At 41.4% G+C, this 20,447-nt stretch overlaps 1 protein-coding gene across 7 annotated transcripts in view; it reads right to left on the bottom strand.

Annotated features, from left to right (window-relative positions):
* Positions 1-20,447, bottom strand: part of KMT2E (lysine methyltransferase 2E (inactive)) — a 136,400-nt gene that overhangs the window by 78,845 nt on the left and 37,108 nt on the right. For all 7 annotated transcript variants that reach the window (XM_077470680.1, XM_077470678.1, XM_077470681.1 and 4 more), the window contains exons 5-7: positions 14,351-14,431; positions 9,992-10,050; positions 1,616-1,669 (exon numbers count right to left, since the gene is read on the bottom strand). In XM_077470680.1, coding sequence (XP_077326806.1) covers positions 1,616-1,669; positions 9,992-10,050; positions 14,351-14,431 — 194 coding nt within the window. The remainder of the gene's footprint in view (positions 1-1,615; positions 1,670-9,991; positions 10,051-14,350; positions 14,432-20,447) is intronic.

Here is a 20,447-nt window from a genome sequence, read left to right as displayed (position 1 = left end):
ACCCCAATGACATCATTGATCTAATGTGGATGAGTGCCTGTATGGTCAATGAAATCAGGTAAATTCGCCCCTTCATTCATTTCAACAGCAGAGTAAGCAGTGTGTCAGTAGGCAGGAGCCAAGCGATTGAACGGTCGTGTCAGCAGGATTTTCTTTTTCGTGTGGGTGGCGTTCATCCTGGTGGACGATGGATGTACATTGGGGGACAATCAAGCATTTTTTTTTTTTTAAATAAAGAACCTGCGAAAAGTCTTGGTGTGTTTATTTTTAGGGCATACACTTTTTAGGGTCAATGAATAGTAGGGGGTACTATGTACCTGTGAATTTGAACATAAATAGGCTGGTGTGTGTACACAAGGCCAGGATAGCACATTGTAGAGCATGGGTCTTCAAACTATGGCCCTCCAGTTGTTCAGGAACTACAATTCCCATCATGCCTAGTCACGTTTGTGAATGTCAGAGTTTTACAATGCCTCATGGGATGTGTAGTTTTGCAACAGCTGGAGGGCCGTAGTTTGAGGATCCCTGTTATAGAGGGAGGGCCTTGTTCATATGGGGCAGTGGCCATCAACCCTGTCCTCAGGGCCCACTAACAGGCCAGGTTTGGAAGATAACTGAAATATATCACAGGTGATACCATTTGCTGCTCAGTGACTGCAGTATTCCAGTCTGCATCTCCCCAAGGTAATACTTAAAACCTGGCCTGCTAGTGGGCCTTGAGGACAGGGTTGATGACTGATATAGGGTGTGTACTACAGCCTATGCCCATGTGAGGGCTGTGTTTATGAGCACCCAGTGTGTTGAGGGCTGTGCACATACACAGATGTCAGACTGGGAACAGAGTGTGTCCGTGCAAGCCAATGCAACCCAGCTGACAATGGGACTGTCTGCCTGCACAAAACACCTGCGCATCCCTATGCGATAAACACAGCTCTCACACAAGCAGGCGGTGTAGCACCCACTGTGTAAACATGGCCTTTTTTACGGGTAGATTCAAGTAGCAATAAAACATAAGACACAACTCAACTCAAAAAGGAATATCATTAAACTTGCAAAGTAAAGCACCGCTTAAATGCCCCAGTGTATGGTTCCCCGGGCAGTTTAACTATTGGCAGCTGCCGATCCTCTAATGATAGCACAAGTCCACGCACTCTTAGTGTACACCACAGTAAAGAAAATCAAATGGATCCAGCTTAGACTCCATCCATAAACAAAGAAACCCCATCCCCACAAAGAAAACAGGTACACAAATTTAAACATGAAAACGTTTGACCATTGTTATGATAAAAACGAAGAAAAAGCAGAAATGTAACAAAAATTTTTTTTTTTACATGGAGCATGCAGACTGTCATACCATACTGTCCAAGTATACATATATTACTTGTGATTACCACTAGTTGGACATGTATGAATATTGTCTGTGCGTGCAAGTTACTATAAAAATTAAGAAGTCTATCTACTTTATTAGAATAGAATACTTTTTGATTGCTTAAAAGAAAAAAAAAAAAAAAAAAAAAAGAACAACAACACACACACACAACAGGAACTTATTTAGAAATGCTAACTTTTTTTGCATATAGTAAGTGGGAGGTGTCACACTTGAAATGGTACCTACCAGATAAAAGGTTTCCGCTGTTGCCTCTACCATTGTAGCAGGTTTGAAGATCATCTGCATTAGAGTAACAAAAGTTATAGTCCAAAATGTATGTGGCACTCAAAAAACATCATCATCAGTGCACCAACACTCTTTGCCTGTGCATGACCAGACTGATCTGTTCATCTAATAGCAAAGAAAGTATTGCCTCCTTAATAGGCTTCACCGCTGTCTCAGCTATGAAGATGATCAATATATTTTTCAACTAAAACTATTCTCAACGGGTAAATATTACACATTTAAAACATATTAAAAGGTGAATTCAGTGGCTCGTAGGAAATATGATGGGTTCAGACAAAAGGGTGAGACTTTTCATGTTAAGAAACAGGCAATTGGTTAACAGTGGGGCAGTCCCAGCAAACAATCAACTGCCTTTAACATGCGTTTCGTCCTCAAAAGACGTCACCTGGGGACGTCACCCCAGATGACGTCTTTTGAGGACGAAACGCGTCGGTACTCCTACTGCAGCTGTGTCTTTTATGAAATAAGCGCTTGATTCATTGTATACATGTAAGTTCATTACTTTTTTTATTACATTTTCTTTTAAAACGGAATTATACTATTGTGGCCCTCATTTCTTTTTGTATGGGTTCGACAATGTGAGTTGGATTATATCGCTGAAGATTTGACATTTTTTGAGTACTGGAATGGAATAGTCTGATCTGAAACTTCCCTGGAGAGTTTATCTTTGAAAGATTTTGTATACGAGTGCACAAGCCTTTGCGATCCTTCGAATGTATATTCGTTTGGATCTAATACATCTGGTAAGCCTATATCATAAATGGTGATGGGAATACCACGTGGTGTCTGCATGTTATTCTCATATAAAGAAGGTGGACGGTGATTTCTACTTCACGTGTGGATTGGATCATTATCTACGAGAGACTTTTTTGTGTCTCTTTTTGGACTTTCTTGCATCACTATATGTTTTTTTTTTTATGATTTTTTACACTAATGAATTATGCACATAAGGTGTATTTTTAAATGAATGCTATATAATTCTGGATTTGATATTTGTATAATATTGTGAGATTACTGATTGGTTATATATAAGGTCACTCTTTCTTTCTTTTTAGCGCTACACTATGATTTAACATTTGCAAATTATTCACTGTTTTATATCCTTGTGATTGTGTTAGCAGCTTTATTTGTTTTTTTTTGGGATAGCGCAGTGTTGAGTGGTATTAACGTCTGTGATATGGGGGGCTTTGCTCTGTGAGGGCGAGGAGTCTGGTCCCCCCCCCCCCCCCAACAGTCTGAGGGACAGTGAACTGGCCTGTTTAAAAAAAAAAAAAAAAAAAAAAGTTTGAGGACCCCTGCGCTACACTATAATAAACCATAAACAAGTAGCTCTACAACTACAATATAACACTTTAAACCAATTATATAATTAATGCATCACATCCTGCAATGGTGGAGATTCATAGCGATTTTTTTTTTTTTTTTTTTTTTAAACACAAAACTCACAGAATTTTTACCCAAGAGTCACACAATTTTCCAATTATATAAAATTGGAAAAATCTGTGAATTCTGGGTGAAAGCTCTGAAACGCCTCATTAGCAGACCCCAAGGCTGGCCGAAGACGGTTCAAATCTCAGCCAGTTCAGCAGGGACCAGCCGGGAGGTATTCCCCCCCATCAACACTGACAACCATGGGTACAAACTTGATTTTCATTGATCAGTTTTTGGTGTAAATTTAAACATACCAAGAACTCCTGTTCCCGTTAATGTAAAAAAATGTCACAAATTTTTATTTCACTCTTTTTTGGGAGTTCATTGAGGGACAGTCTACTACTGTCTTATTACACAGCCACCTACAGGAATACTGGTCCTGTATAATCCCTCCTCCTTCCAGTGTGCCTTGGTTTATTGTTAAACAGTATCAAAAGAATAGTGTACCACATTAACTAAAATTTGTGCTCACTGGTCCCTCAACAGGAGGGCCAGTAGATATACCAGAATGGGGATGTCTTGGGAGCGTAGCAAGGCAAGCACAGATGTCAGTACCCTGGCTGAGCACTCAAGGAGCAGAAGATAGAATGAATGGCAAAGCCACAAATTGGGAGTGTTGCATGTCCACCCAAAGGTGAAGTCTTCACTGATGTGCTGGAAAAAATTGTGACATGCATGTGTGCATCCTTGCAAGATTTCTCAGCCAGAATGAAAATATTCAGAAACTTTAAATTCATGATGGAGTAGAGCCCCTTTGATTTGTTAATGGTGAACAGGCTGGAGTAAAACTCCTAGAACTGTTCTCTTAAAAATACTGTGGCAAGGACTCCCATTCCAGAAGGACGCTAGGGCAGAATTAAATCACCTAATCTGTGGGGCTGACAGAAAATCTATCTTGTAGCCCTGGAACCTACCTCCAATACCCAGGTGTTAGAGATGCTGGCTGCCCAGATGTCCGTAAAGGCTAACAGACCTCTCTTCACTTTGGAAAATGTAAATTTTTCATGGCAAAGAACCTCAATGAACAAATTTCAGCCCTAAGCCAGGCACATATTGCCTAGCATAGAACAATTTGGTGTTGCAAGCAGAATGGTGCAGATTCTAAAATCACTGATGACGAAAGCACCGCAATGCAGAGACCAATAGCAACACGGTCACATTCCAGGCCAGCCCAACAAAAGTCTAATCCAGCAGGGACAAGGTATGGCCTCCAAAAGATATTGCTAATGATAAAGCAAATCAGGATAGCTGTGTATAGAGACCAGTTTAAGCAGCTTGAAGGTACATTTTGACTGAAGAAAAAGAGCAAAATTTTATTTTTTTCCAGCAGAGTAGAGAAAAGGCATCCATTCTCCAAAGACAATAGTAAAAAAACTGCAGCATGTTGGAATATTATGAAAGACAGATTATGGTTTGTGGGCGGCACAGTGGTGTGGGCGGCACAGTGGTGTAGTGGTTAGCACTCTCACCTAGCAGTAAGAAGGGTCGCTGGTTCAAATCCCAACCACGACACTACCTGCCTGGAGTTTGCATGTTCTCCCTGTGCCTGCATGGGTTTCCTCCGGGTACTCCGGTTTCCTCCCACACTCCAAAGACATGCAGGTAGGTTAATTGGCTTCTGTCTAAAATTGACCCTGGTATAGGAATGGGGACCTTGGATTGTGGGCTCCTTGAGGGTAGGGATGTGTGATGTGAGTGTGCAATGTACAGGGATAGGGGCAATTGTAGACACTCAGGTTGAACTGGATGGACAGGTGTCTTTATTCAACCTTACTAACTATGAAACTATGAATGTCCAAATTATCCTGTAGGTGGCAGTGTAATTCAACTGTCTCCAAATTCCTGTGTCGCTCAGGGATTGAGAAACAAAAGCTTTTGTTCAACCTTCATGTGCAAGGTAAAACTATATAAATTCAAAAATTAACTAACTGGTGACCTCACATGTAACACATAATGAAGTTTTGCATGCTACTAGGGAACAAGCCTGGGCATGTAAACACAAAGGACCCATGTTGGCATGTAAAAAAAAAACAAAAAAACTGTATGATGTTTTTTTCTGAACAGCCAGCTATTTCCAAAAGTATAGGCATTAAGGAGACTACCTACACTAAAGCTGCCTAGACATTAGTTGCATGCACGACCTGGCTACCAAAATATCTAATGAAACTGGATTTTTGTACTCTGTAAAGCAGGCTCTCTCAACCTTTTAACCCCCCAAAAATACATTTTCATGTCTTGTGGAACACTTACTAAAACCAAATCATCAGGGCTCAATAGGAACAATACTCCTTATATTAGTGGGCAGTAGGAAGAATATCCCCCTTAAAGTGGTCTTTAGAATGCCACCCTTAAAAGACATCTAAAAAGATATTTGGTCTCAGGCTGCTGGCTCTTGAACTCTGTAGGCATGATCAAAATAGGTGGTTCATAAGCCACAGCTCAAGGAACCCCTAGCAACCTCTGGGAGGAACACAAAGTCCTACTTCAGGGTTATACTGCTGCCTAATGGAGGATTGGACACTGACAGACAATCTGTATACCAGCCCAGGATAACCCCAACTAACAGAATGCCTCAGTCTGAAGCAAGCAGTGCCAAGAAAAGTAATAAAATAAAAAAATAAAAAATAAAAAACAGGGGAGTGTGACCTGTGGTCCTTCAATGGACTCCAAGAAAATTATTTTATGGCACATACAAAAATCCCACTGTTGTTTTCGCCCAATGAGGGACGCAGAAGTCATACTTTTAGAACATCTAAAAGCAGTTCAACTAGGGTGTGGATAACACAGAAAACAATAGCCAACAGGCCCAAAGTGAAACAACTGGGGACTGCATGTTTGAATGACCAAAACCCAAAGTTGGCACAGATTGCTCTGTCCTTCAGTGATATCCTTCATGTTAACGTCAAGGCTAAAGTTCTGAAGAAACATCATTCCTTAAATACGAAGCGGGTCATGCTCTCCTTGAATAGACCCTATGTTCTCTGGAACGAAACATGTTGGGTAGAGCCCAAGCTGCTGACTTCATAATGTCCACCAATGCTTGCGAGCAGACTGAGCTTGTAGACATTGTCTTGTGAAGTACCCAATATACTGAATAAATGCAGCCATTTTATACAGTGCAATACTATCTTGTCTGGTTTGTTTCTTTCCTCATGTCTCTTGCTGCCCTCACTACTTTACTAAGCTGTTTGTGGTCTGAGCTGTGAACTGTGTCAACCAGGCCATAGCCATCCTGTGGACATTTTCAATATATCCAAGTGCATGTGACCTTGGTTGGTAGGGTTAATATATGTCTGGTAAGAGACACTTGGTAGTGTTGCAATGAAATTGACATTTTTGCAGTATCGATCAACACATGCAGTTTTTTTACTGGAGATAAGCCAATTGGATTTTCATTAAGTTTTTCACGGTACACATAATTACTAGACTTTTTTTTCTTCATATGATTGTAGAACTTTTTTATCATCTTTGTATTATTCAGGGTTATGTTTGAGAGCACAAGTTTTCTTGGGTTTTCCCTTCAAATTTTTGACCCGTCAGATTTTTTACCTTGTATTCAGGTAGTGAGTGTAGAGGTCGACTGATATGGGTTTTTCTCTGGCCGATGCTGATATTTAGAAATCGCGGCGGCTGATGGCTGATATATGATGCCGAATTTTATGGGCCGATATGTTAGGCCAATTCTTTTTCCTTCATCTCATAAAATCTAACAGTTAGACCCCTTTCACACTGGGGTGTTTTTCAGGCGCTTTTGGGCTAAAAATTGTGCCTGTAAAGTGCCTACAAAATGGCTCCCCTGCAGTCTCAGTGTGAAAGCCCGAGTGCTTTCACACTGAGGTGATGCCTTGGCAGCATGTTAAAAAAGTATCCCACAAACAGCATCTTTGGAACGGTGTATACCCCGCTCCTCCACCACTCCTGCCCATTGAAATGAATGGGCACCGCTGCCGAAGCGCCTGCAAAGCAATTCGGCAGCGGCACTACACAGGCACATTTAACCCCTTCATCGGCCACTAGTTGGGTCATAAGCGCCCCGCTAGCAGCCGCTAAAACTAGCAGCGTTTTACTGTCAACACCTGCCTGCTCCAGTGTGAAAGCAGCCTTAAGTAATAAGCGATACAGAAAATGAATTACATTTATTAAAAACAAACCTCCAATCAGTTCACTTATATGTAGTGGTGCAACGGGTCACCCCATTCGGATCGGCACACGCTGCGGTCTCGGCCTTAGGAAAGGCCGTGGCTTCGGCCTAGCTCCGGAGCGGTGGCCATCTTGGTGCACCAGTCAGCGTTTACAATTTGATCGTTCCGTCAAATGACGGAGCGATCACTTGTAAATAAACCGGTGTCATGGTGACACCGGTTCCTCTCTCCCCTCTGTGTACAGATCTGTATGGTGGAGGGGAGAGATCGGATGGCAGCAGCACTGTGGGCTGCATCTGTAGTGCCCACAGTGCTGCTCTGTGACAAGTGCAGTCACAGCCATCCCTCCATACTCTGCCAATACCCGGCAATACCCAGCCATACTCAGTCAATATTACAGTGGGGGAGATGATGTGGATATTACAGTGGGGAATATATGGTGGTGGAATTTTCACAGGTTTTTTCAAATTCAATTATTATTTGCTGATCCGAAAAACGATCCGATCCATGAGTTTTTTGATCCGATGCACCCCTACTTAGATGTGTGTGTGTGTATAATTATATATATATATATATATATATATATATATATATATATATATATATATATATATATATATATATATATATATATATATATATAAACTGTTTGGGGGTTCTAAGTGATTTCCTAGCAGAAAATAAAGGATTTTTACTTGTAAACAATAAGTAAATGTATATGTGCCTGGAAGGTCTACATTTTTCTCCATATATTTCACCTGTAAGCAATAAGTGTCAGAAAAGATTTAGTCTTTAAATGGTTAAACTGGGAACTCCTACACCTGGAGTTAAGTCCATTGATAAGTATAAACATTGCATCTCTTTAGCTTCTTCTCAGACTTGGCAGGCTGCCCAAAGAGGATAAACAAGTGCTCCACAGGAAGACTTCAGGCAACTTGCATTAACTTCTATTACAGAAGTCATTTGCAAGTCGTGCTAAAGTTTTAAATCTGCCTTTTTTAGCAGCACAATCGGCCGGTGCCGATTAATTAAAAAAATGCCAAATATCAGCCGGATATATCGGTCGACCTAAAAGTGAGTGAGTGAGCAGTCTCCCTATCACTATCACCATCATTTGATTCTACCTGAGCAGGGAGTTTCAAATATTTAATTTTGACCCACAAAAGCCTAAACAGCTGATAGCAGGTAAGGTCAGATAGCTGGAGGCGAGCAGGGTCACTGCAGACCGGAGATCAAAATTCCACATGGACTTTTGAAAAGCAGGAGCAGAAATGGGCAATGCTTCCTAGATGCTGAATGGCAGGAAAGAGCATTGAATGTTTTTGCAACACTTCACTCAGAGGTAAAGGAGTTGTTCACCTTTTTTACAAAAAAAAAAAAAAAATATATATTATATATATATATATATATATATATATATATATATATATATATATATATATATATATATATAAAAACTATAAAAACCATGGGATTTTGCAGGAAAATATAATTTAAAAAAAAAGTTCATTTATTGTTTTATTTTTTTGTACAGCCTGCAAAGCAATGGACTTACAATCAAAAGGTCATCTTTTTTAGGTGCGGGTGTTTCCATTGGGTCATTTCACAAACTGAGAAAATGAATAATTCTAACTAATTAAAATGAAACAAGCAGGAACAGGTCTCAAAAAAAGTTGAGATGGGAAAAAAAAGCTGGAAAAGTAAGTGGTACTAAAAAGGAAGAGCAGGAAGAATATTTTGCAAATAATTTGTTTAATTGGCAAAAGGTCAGTAAAATGACTGGAGTATAAGAGCATCTTAGAGAGTCTCACAAGTTGGGACAGAGGTTCAATCAATCTGAAAAGCTGCATTTGCAACTTCGGGGGAGATGACCCCGAATATAGGGTGAAAAATGTTACAAAAAAGGTAAACCTATGCTTTAATCCTTTATGTGGTAAAACCAAAAAGGAAAGCGTAAGGTATAAAAGCAATCAGCAGTCCAAAAATGAAAAAGGGTGTAGCTCCTGAAGCTCAGCTCAATGGGCCACAAAGAGCAAATATTCAGAAAAATGGCAAGCACTGAGGCAATGCCTATGGTTCTGAACCTAGAAAGGGCTACATGGCGGCCAACTTCTTACAAGAATGAGGTCTGGAACGCACCTAATTTCAGAACCCAGTGCCCAAAGGTCACTTTCAGATAGCCTTGCAACATCCAATCCAGCAGGGTATGATATCAGCACTCGAGTATAAGGCTGTAGAAAGGTCCACTCAAAATAGCTGCAACTGCATTTACCAAGAAGAAATGCAGCGAATAACCTTGATTAAAGAAAATAGGAAGAGGAATGGAACAAGAAAAAAAAAAATAGCAAAGAAATTAGATTAACATTTTTCCCAGTGGAGCCCAGAAGACATCAGTCCTTTGAGGAGCGCAAAAACTGAGGCGTGCTGGTAGTTATCCTGGACTGACCCAGAGATTTTTATCCTATCCACCTGTAGGCAGCAGTATAACCACAAAGTATCAATTCTTGTGTACCTCAATGGAGAAAAACAATATTGATTTATAACATGCAAGTTTGCATCAAGTCAGTGTCAAGAAGGGGTCTACCAAAATGCTGCAGACCTTTCCAGTTTGGCAATCTAAATCAATAGTTTGCTTAGGGAAACTGCTGAAGCAAAGTGACATTTAATTCCTTACCAGAAAAAGGGCACACAAAACTATATGTAAGACAGACAGACAGGTGTTTGGTATACCTGCTTAACTCACCTGACAAATGTTCTCGCTTTCTTTGTTGAAGTAATACAGCTCTCTCCCTGTCCAGAACACTGAAAAAAAAATTGTTAGAATTGTTATGCCGACCAATTGGTTTCAATACTTTCTGAAGAACAAGCTCATCAAATCAACAATTTAGAGGTCCTCATCTGTGTACTTGTTAAAAAGGCCACGGACTGAAACGCAGCACCAGAGGATTCACACGACAGCCACACATCTAGTACATTCAGGATGCATGAATCACAAATAGCTGCCCCCATATTTCTCTCCCGATATACAGTATTTCTTCCTTGTAATGGAAAACTAACTACAGTGCATCCAGAAAGTATTCACAGCACTTCACTTTTGACATTTTGTTATGCTACAGTTTTATTCCAAAATGGAAATAACCAAATGGATTAAATTCATTATTTTCCTCAAAATTCTACAAACAATACCCCATGATGACAATGTGAAAGCAGTGTGTTTGAAATCTTTTCAGATTTATTACCCAAAAAAAAAAAATGTATATATATATAATATTATATTATATTATATTATAATATATATATATATATATATATATATATATATATATATATATATATATATATATATATATATATATATATATATATATATATATATATATATATATATATATTTTTTTTTTTTTTATATTATACATTTTTTTTTTTTTATTATTAATAATATCACACGTAGATACGTTTTGACAGCCTTTGCCATGACACTCAAAATTGAGCTCAGGGGCATCCTGTTTCCACTGATCATCCTTGAGATGTTTCTACAACTTGATTGGAGTCCACCTATGGTATATTCAGTTGTTTTGACATGATTTGGAAAGGCACACCTGTCTTCATAAGGTCCCACAGTTAACAGCGCATGTCAGAGCACAAAGCCATAAAGTCTAAGGATCTGCGGAAGGGTACAGAAAAAAAATTCCACATCATTGAAGGTCCCAATGAGCACAGTGGCCTCCATCATCCGTAAACGGAAGAAGTTTGGCTCCACCAGGAGCAGCACTCCACCAATTAGGCCTGTATGGTAGAGTGGCCAGATGGATGCCACTCCTCGGTAAAAGGCCCAACAGCCTACCTGGAGTTTGCCAAAAGGCCCCTGAAGGATTCAGACCATGAGAATCAAAATGTTCTGGTCTGATGAAACAAAGATTGAACTCTGGCCTGAATGGCAATCGTCATCTCTGGAGGAAACCAGGCACCGCTCATCTGGCCAACACCATCCCTACAGTGAAGCATGGTGGTGGCAGCATCATGCTGTGGGGATGTTTTTCAGCATCAGGAACTGGGAGACTAGTCAGGATGGAGGAGAAGATGAATGTAGCAGTGTACAGATATATACTTGATAAAAACCTGCTCCAGAGCGCTCTGGACCTCAGATTGGGATGAAGGTTCATCTTCCAACAGGATAATGACCTTAAGCACACGGCCAAGATAACAAAAGGAGTGGCTAGGGGACAACTCTGTGAATGTCCTGCAGTGGCCCAGCCAGAGCCCAGACTTGAACCCGATTGAACATCTCTGGAGAGATCTGAAAATGGCTGCGCATCAACGTTCCCCATCCAACCTGATGGAGCTTGAAAGGTCCTTCAAATAAGTATGGGAGAAACTGCCCAAAAATAGGTGTGCCAAGCGTGTAGCATCATACACAAAGACTTGAGGTGCCAAAGATGCTTCAACAAGTATTAAGCAAAAGCTGTGAATACCTTTTTATTATTAACAATTTTGCAAAGATTTTAAACAAACTTCTTTCACGTTGTCATTATGGGGTATTGTTTGTAGAATTTTGAGGAAAATAATGAATTTTACCCACTTTGGAATAAGGTTGTAACAAAAAAAAATGTGAAGCGCCATGAATACTTTCCGGACGCACCATATTTCGTTATTCAAATTTTTTATTTTCTTATGAACTAATGCAGCCAATCAGAGATTCTTCAGAGGTGCAGTGACAAAATGCTACAAATTGCCAAGTCGGTAGGTGTATTAAGCCTCCGTACATTTTCACTTTTGCAGTCATATCTGAGTAAATCCTAATAGGTTTAGGTGTTCCCATTCAGCAAACCCTTTTTTTAAATAAAATATACTTTATTTAAAATGTTTTATAGATTAAGATTGCAAATATTGCTGGACAGTCTCACAATTTGGCAGTTCCGGTTTTTACTGCTATGTGCCCTCTCAATTTGTCCTGGTGACCAGCATCACTAAAAATGGAAGACAGTCACAAAATTTCAGCTGTCACCAGAACAGCAAGACCCCTTTCACACGGAGGTGTTTTTCAGGTGCTAAAGGGCCAAAAAACAGAATCTGGCATAAAGCTCCAGAAAAACGCCTCCCCTGCCACCCCAATGTGAACACCCGAGTGCTTTCACACTGGGGCGCTACGCTGGCAGGACGTTAAAAAAAAAAAAAAAAAAAAAACCCTGCCCATTGAAATGAATGGGCACCCTTGCCGAAGCCCCTTCAAAGCGCTTTTGCAGCGGCGCTACATGGACGCATTTAACCCTTTCTTCTGCCGCTAGAAGGGGCCTCTGACAGGTTACGTGAAGAACACGGATTATCCTGTTACAATGGCATCTTGAAAGTTGGCGAGATTATGTGGCAAGTAAACATGCTGTCCCTGAAGTTGATGTGTTGAAAGCAGGAAAGAAAATGGACATTACAGTTGTGTATTGTGTATGTGGCTGCCTGTCAAGGTTCCTAAACTGACCCGTGGCTACAGCCAAGAGCACCTACAATAAGTACGTGAACAGAACCGGACCAAGAAGCAACGAAAGAAGGTGGCCTGGTCTGATGAATCACTTTTTCTTTTGCACCAATGTTGATGACAGGGTGCATGTGCATCACTTAACTGGGGAAAATCTGGCAAGCCAGCAGAGGCAGTGTGATGCTTTGGGAAATCTTTTGCTGGGAACTTGGGTCCTACCAGTCATTTGGTTGTTACACAACATGTACCACCTTCTTAAACATTGTTGCTGGCCAAGTACACCCCTTCACGGAAATGGAATTCCCTGATGGCAGTGACTTCTTTCTGCCAGATAATGTGCCCCACCACACTGCAAAAATGGTTCAAGAATGGTTTAAAAAGGAACACAATGCGTTTGTGCAGTTGACTTGTCCGCCAATTTCTCCAGATCCTATTCAAATCAAGCAACCACAGGGTGTGCAGGAAAAACAATTCCGATCCATGAAGGCCCCCTCCTTGCCACTTACAGGACTTAAAGGATCTGCTACTGACAGCTTCGTGCCAGATACCACAGCATACCTTCACAGGTCTAGAGGCATCCATGCCTTGATGGATCAAAGCTGTTTTGGTGGCGAAAAGGGGACCTACTTAGTGTTACTAAACCCAGGACCCTGCATTCACTACAACTGGTCTCCCACAGTAGAACATTAAAATGCAATTATTTTAGTAAATATAAACTGCTAAACACAGTCTCATTAGCAGTACATAGCAGTCTTGTGACTTCCATCAGTGTCTGGTTAAAGCTTGTAGGAGAAGTTTTCATTCACCTCTGATTGTCCTATAAGTCTACAAGACCTCTTACCCTCTGTCTGGACAGTGCCTACTGACCCTTTGCTGATCACATGCACTCTCCCAAGAAAAAAATAAAATAAAAATCTCTAGCAATAAACACCAACCTGAGCATGTGCAGAGGGCCCTCAATGATGAAGTGGAAGAAAGGCAGGATCATAAAAGACAATCAAACAGCCTTTTGACACAATGGGGAGGATGAACTCCTTAGATTCCACGGTATAACAAGCATGTTTTATTGCATATACAGGCTTGATTTTACCGTTGTCAGTTTAGTAACCCTGGACTAACCAGCATGAGTGGGAAGGACAAGCTGCTAATCATGTGATCCCTGTAATAGCCAAATCAGTGATCACATGTTTTAGACACCTCCTCTGCACAGCTTTCCCCTCTGAATGAAGAGAAACCCATAATAACAGCCCGTTAAATAATAAATCTAAAGTAATTGGAACAGGGCTTGGTCTAGGTTAGTGTTAAGCTCAGCATCAATAATAAAGGTCAGCGTCCAAGTGTTTTAGGTAAAACAAAAAAAGCAAAAATTGCAATTTTTGCTCCGGGGCTTCATGTGGTATGCCTATGCAGGGCAGGGGGTAGAAGATTTTAGGTTGTTCTCTGGTGGCAGTGCATGGTAATGGCAATAAAATATAAAGCAAAATAGGCATCAAGTAATTAACAACATAGATGTGTTACTTTTTTGAACAGCAGAAATTCAAAAAATATATTAAACACTACATATTCTTTATAAACATCCATAAAAGTGCAAAGAGAAAAAAAAAACTAAAAAAGGCATAATGCATCACTTACCGAGGCTGACAGCGCTCACACAAATAGATATCTGGTATGTTTTGTCTATCAATGCCCATGCAATCTATATGTTGCCATACACTGAAAGATATTAAGGGGAAACCATGATTAAAAGGTCATCATATAGAAATCCATGTCTCATTAATACTTTCAAAGCTAGCAGGAGCATCAGGAAGGAACTTCTTGCAGTTTCTAAACCTTAAAACACAAGTGTGTAGTATACTGCAGCTCATCCGATATTCAATGAGATCACCGCACTAGTTTTCCTTTTCCTGAATTTTCACCTGGTGATCCCATCAGTAACACTTCCTGTCCCCATGGTTGCCACACAAAACATTGCTTCCTCAAAATACTGTTGAGCCTAGTCACCAGACTAAACTGTTGTGACCATCGCCATAGAAATAAAATAAATAAATAAAAAAGGGCATCAAAAGAAGTGTTGGGACTTTGGCATGAGTTTATACAAGGTAGTGAGAGGGCAAAAAACATTTGGAGAGCCCACTGGCTCAGGTTAGGCTGCTCATAACAGACAAGGCCACCCTCCAGTATGTACTTCAACAGTTTATATCCTCCCCTTTTCTATTTAAATTTGGGTCTCAAACATGACTGACTTCTTTTGACTGCTCATGCAGATACTGCTGGCCAGAAATTCTTCTAATCCAGCAACCAGCTTGCCTGCAGAGGTAGAGATTCTCCTTTCAATACACTTGAATGTACACATCTGTTCTCACATAAAATGTCCATACGTTTTTCCTTTGACACCAATTCAAACAGGAAAGCCTTACTTTGAGTCCATTCAAGGCTCTCATTTTTAACTGAAGGTATGCAGCACAAGCCACTTTCATATCTTACTCGCATTCCAAATTACGGTTTTTGAAATGTCTGAGGGTCTTCAAAAATCGTAGCATAGTCTTGTCCACTTACAGTTTATGTATTTGTTTGCATGCCTTCCTGTTTTTTTTGTTTTTTTTTTAATATAGCTTCCATTTGCAGCATTATTAGTTTATCAGTTTAACATTTTAAGTACATATTTTTTGTGCATCTAGATAGAGATTCACACATACATACAATTTATTTTTTATTTTTTTCGATGGTTGTCATATTCAGGTTTTGTAGCTTTTTAAAAGGCTTCTTTTGGTCTGTTTTTTTTTGTTTTTTTGTTTTTAACCACTTCAGATCCGCGCTATTGCCAAATGACGGCATTAGCGCGGACCTACATTTCCGGGACTACGTCTATTGACGTAGTCCTGGTTACGAGCGGCCTGCGTGCCCCCTGAGGGGCGCGCGCGGCGCGCTCTGTGATCGGCGAGTTCGTGAGACTCGCCTGATCACCGATCCGTGTAAGGGGTCGATCCCGACCCCTTATCACGTGATCAGCTGTCAGCCAATGACAGCTGATCATGTGATAGAACGGAGCCGGTAATCGGCTATTATTCCTCCTCGCGCTGACAGCGCGAGGAGAGAAAAAAAAAGCCGATCACCGGCGGCCGTGATCGGGACATCAGTCCCGATCACGGCCATCAATAAAAGGGACCACCTGCCACCTGCCTGTGCCCACCTGCCTCCCGCAGTGCCATCCTGAAGTAAAATAAAAGAAAAAGTAAGTGCCCCCCGTCAGTGCCCATAGTGCCACCCCACAGTGCCACCCCACAGTGCCACCCAATCTGCCTCAAAGGTGCTGCACCCCAGTGCCGCCCATCAGTGCCCAGCAGTGCCGCCCATCAGTGCCCAGCAGTGCCACCTATCAGAGCCACCTATCAGTGCCCATCAGTCCCATCTATCTGTGGTACCTATCAGTGCCCATCCGTGCCACCCATCCGTGCCACTTATCCGTGCCACCCATCCGTGCCATCTTATCTGTGCCCATCTTTGCCCATCAGTGCCGCCTTATCTGTGCCCATCGGTGCCGCCTTATCTGTGCCTATTAGTGCCGCCTTAACTATGCCTATCAGTGCCCACCAGTGCAGCCCATCAGTGCCCACCAATGCAGCCCATCAGTGCCCACCAATGCAGCCCATCAGTGCCCACCAATGCAGCCCATCAGTGCCCACCAATGCAGCCTAATCAGCGCACTTCAATGAAGGAGAAAAATGACCCGTTTGCAAAATTTTATAACAAACTATTAAAACATGATTTTTTTTTTTTTTTTTTTTGCATCTTTTTTTGTTTGTTTAGCAAAAAATAAAACTCCGAGCTGTAACTAAATACCACCAAAAGAAAGCTCTATTTGTGGGAAAAAAATGATAAAAATTTCATTTGGGTACAGTGTTGTATGCCCGCGCAATTGTCACTCAAAGTGCATCAGCGCTGAAAGCTGAAAATTGGTCTGGGACTGAGGGGGGTTTAAGTGCCCAGTAAGCAAGTGGTTAAAAGACATCAGTGCATTAATGACCAATTTCACATTATATTGAATGGTTTGTTTTCATGTGTATTATTCCAGTTACATGTATAAAATAGTGCAAAAGCATCTACTAATCATGTAGAATTTGATATTTTTACAAATGAACCCCTTTGCACCTTATCACTACATGATATTTTCTTTATCACTTGGCACATATGCGTACAGTATATGCCGGTATTTTTGGATGCACATGTGTACACACACACACACACACACGTTTTCTGATCGTTAGGCATGATTTTGTCACTTTGACTCCCCAAAAGGAGTTGTCTGTCTTAGCACAATATCAATAAAATGTATTTGGACTAAAAGACAAAACAAAAAAACAAATGTATTCACTACCTCTAAAGGAATGGTAAACTACAATATATATTACATGTTTGCTCCTGGATTTATTTGTACCTTAAACATTTCAGTTTTACAGTGTACAGTTGTATGCTTTGCAATTAACCCTCTTTCTATTCAGCACAGTGTTGGAACTAACAATATAGAATTCAGGCTAATCATACATGGGCAATTTTATAGCCATTTCAAAAAAAGTTTCAATCACACATCAAAGATCACATACCAACAGACTTTCCTAAAACAATAAATAGTCTGGAACTTTTGGAGGTAAATGGTCTTGATCTGCTTGGACATTTTTGGCATCTGCTTGAAATAACAAAAATGCCAAGTGTAAGGACAGCTTTAGGATCATTTTTATCAGCTAAATTATAAAAAAAAAAGTATAGCTAAATTATAAAAGTGTGTGTATGGCATGTGGCAAGGAAACAAACTAATATTGGTTCTGTGGTTTGATTCCACCTAGGACCACAGTGCCACTAGGCAAGAGGAGCTAACCACTCAGCATTCCAGAAGGAAACAGGAAAAACGAGTGAGTTACAATCCTTTACCAGGAGTCTTTCAAAACAGACACCATAGAGAGACCTTGGCCGCTGCCATCTCAGGAAACACCACCTTATACTGCAAGATTTAAGGCTCACCGCCCTGCCGGCCCCTCAGTTCAAAAGTACTTCCGGCCAGCTGAGGAGACAAGAATATGTCATACTAACCTTTATCTTATCAGTCATGTGGTGAGCTCTCTGGAATAGCCAACAATTTGGGTGGGTACCGGTGCTGTCCTGAAAGACTCCTGGAAAAGGATGTTACCGGTAAGCGTAACTGTTTTTCCCCTGTTCGTCTTTCAGGACAGCCAGCATAGAGGATAAGCGAGCACCTAACCTAGGGTGGGACTACTGCCTGCAGCACTTTACGCCCAAAGGCCTGGTCTTTGGCCGATAGCAGGTCCAACCTTTAGTGCTTTACAAAGGTGGCAAAGATGGATTAGGTTGCAGCTCTACAGATCTGTTCCAGAGAAGCACCAGCCCACTCTGAGAAGTCGCCATTGCCCTGGTGGAATGTGCTTTAACACCCTCTGGGGGCTCCAATCCCCCGACCACATAGGCCTGAATAATGGCTAACCTCAACCATCTGGTTATTGTACATCTGGACCCTTTCCTAGTCCCTGAAAATAACAAAAAAGGAATCAGATTTCCTAAACAGTTTAGTAAGTACTGAAGGATGCACCTTCTAACGTCCAATTTATGAAAAATATGTTCCTGTGCCATCACAAAATTTCCTGGCCTCTATAAAAACTTTGGCAAAAAAAGGCTGGATCAAAAAAAAAAAAAAAAAAATAAATAAAATTAAAAAAAAAAAACATGGTCCGGGAAAATCTGAAAAAAGGTTCCCTAATGGAGAGGGCTTAGAGTTCACTAACCCTCCTTGCCGTAGCGATTGCCACCAAAAACAGTCTTGAGGGTGACCAATTTTAACGCACAGGACCCCAGCGGATCAAATCGTTCCCCAGTAAGGGCCTGTAATACTAAAAGAGAGATCCCACACGGGGAGGGGGTTCTAACTGGTCTCTGTCCGCTTAAGGCTTTAAAAAACCTGGCTATCCATGGATCCATTGCTAGCAGCTTTTCCAGGTGGATACCTGTCCTTTCAAAATTCCGACACTGCTACTGAGCTGCGTACGTTGAAGTAGCTTTCTGTGCACCAGCTATTGAAGAGTCTTCACACCTTTTAGGTAGATCACATGCGTCTCCTTTTTTCTGCAACCTAGGAGAGTCGCCACTAAATGATCTGAGAAACCCCTTCCCCTCAGCATTTTCTCCTCAGTAGCCAGGCTGTGAGGCTCCACCCGGGGACAACAGATTGGCCCCTGAGAAAAAAGATCCTCCTGGATAGGCAAAATCCAGGGAGGTTCCACAGCCAGGTCCTTCAAGGTGGAGAACCACTCCCTTTTGGTGGCATCAACCAAGACGTCCTGCACCGGAAATACTTTGTGCTCCCCAAGGCCCTTGTAAATCTGGTTGTGGAGCGACAACTTCCTCTTTTCCTCCTTGATTGCTAAAGTGGTATGAATAGCTCCTAAGAGCTCCTCCACTTCCTCTAGGGAAAGTTTGTCGCAAGAGGTTCTTGTAGATTCCCCATCCATCCCCTTTCCATCCCCTGGAGAGTCTGAAGAGTCGCTGTCTGGCTCTTCATCAATTTCCTCTTGAGCCCCCTGGCCCCTCTCTGCTCATGGAGGGAGCATCCACTAGGCTTGGTGAAATGCTCTGCTGCGCTGGTGGAGGATTAACCTGGGGCTGCGGTATCTGTAAGCTAGAGAACAGTGTTTTAAAAGACTGGAAGGTGCTAGAAAGCTCCTTGACGGACACTGCTAGGTCCGTAAATTGTTCCACTGACTGCTCCCTCACTAACCTCTCAATACACTCCTTACAGATTGCCTTGGTCCAAGATTTATTTAGGACCCAATTACGCTGATAACCACTTTCTTACTGGGCACCCATACCCCCTTCCTGACCAGGCCAATTTTCAGTTTTCAGCGCCATCACACTTTGAATGACAATATGCGCAGTCAAGCAACACTGTACCCAAATTTTTCATTCTTAAAAGATCATCCCCTTATAGAAGTCACCTTGAGCAGCTTTAGTGAGGCCTGCAAGAAATTCCAACTATCCTCTAATCTGGGGACCCTGACACCTATTAGACTCAACCCAGCCTTTGCCCCTGGGATATCCAACAACTTCCTGTTGAGCATATGGCCACTTAAGTACATCCTAGCCCATCACTTCTTTCAGGGTGGCAATTCACTCCCAATAAACTCGGATAACGACAACTTCCCATACTGGACTTATTTCCAGATCCACCACTTCCTTAAAACAACGAACCGAGGCTCATCCGTATCTCGAGACCTAACCCAATTCGAAATCCTCTGCTCCCAATCTACCCCGCAGCAACACATGATCTCCAACATTCATTCCATGCTCTTTGCATCAGTCTCCATTAAGGATGGGAAAGCGAATTACAAATAAACCTGAGTAAAACTGGGAGAACATTTTCACAGTAGCATATAAAGGCTACGTCATGACACAAGAGAATAACTACAAAAACCTCTCGCACTTGTACCAAATACCGGAATTGCTTCACAAATTTAATCCCGATACATCAGACAAATGTTGGAGATGCTCAACTGAAACAGATACACTCCTACATGTTTGGTGGTCTTGCCCACTACTTCAGACTTTCTGGATACAGTTACACGACATCATCTCAAGTTACCACATACTCTCTGGAGTACACTCCAGCTAGGCTTATTCTTCACCACTCCTCCACATCAGCCCATTCATACAGGAAATCTTTGGGAAT

This window comes from Lithobates pipiens, unplaced genomic scaffold, assembly GCF_037356315.1.
Source record: "Lithobates pipiens isolate NorthernLeopardFrog02 unplaced genomic scaffold, aLitPip1_a1.2 Scaffold_8, whole genome shotgun sequence".
Lineage (NCBI taxonomy): Eukaryota > Metazoa > Chordata > Amphibia > Anura > Ranidae > Lithobates > Lithobates pipiens.
This window is presented reverse-complemented; position numbering and strand designations above follow the sequence as displayed.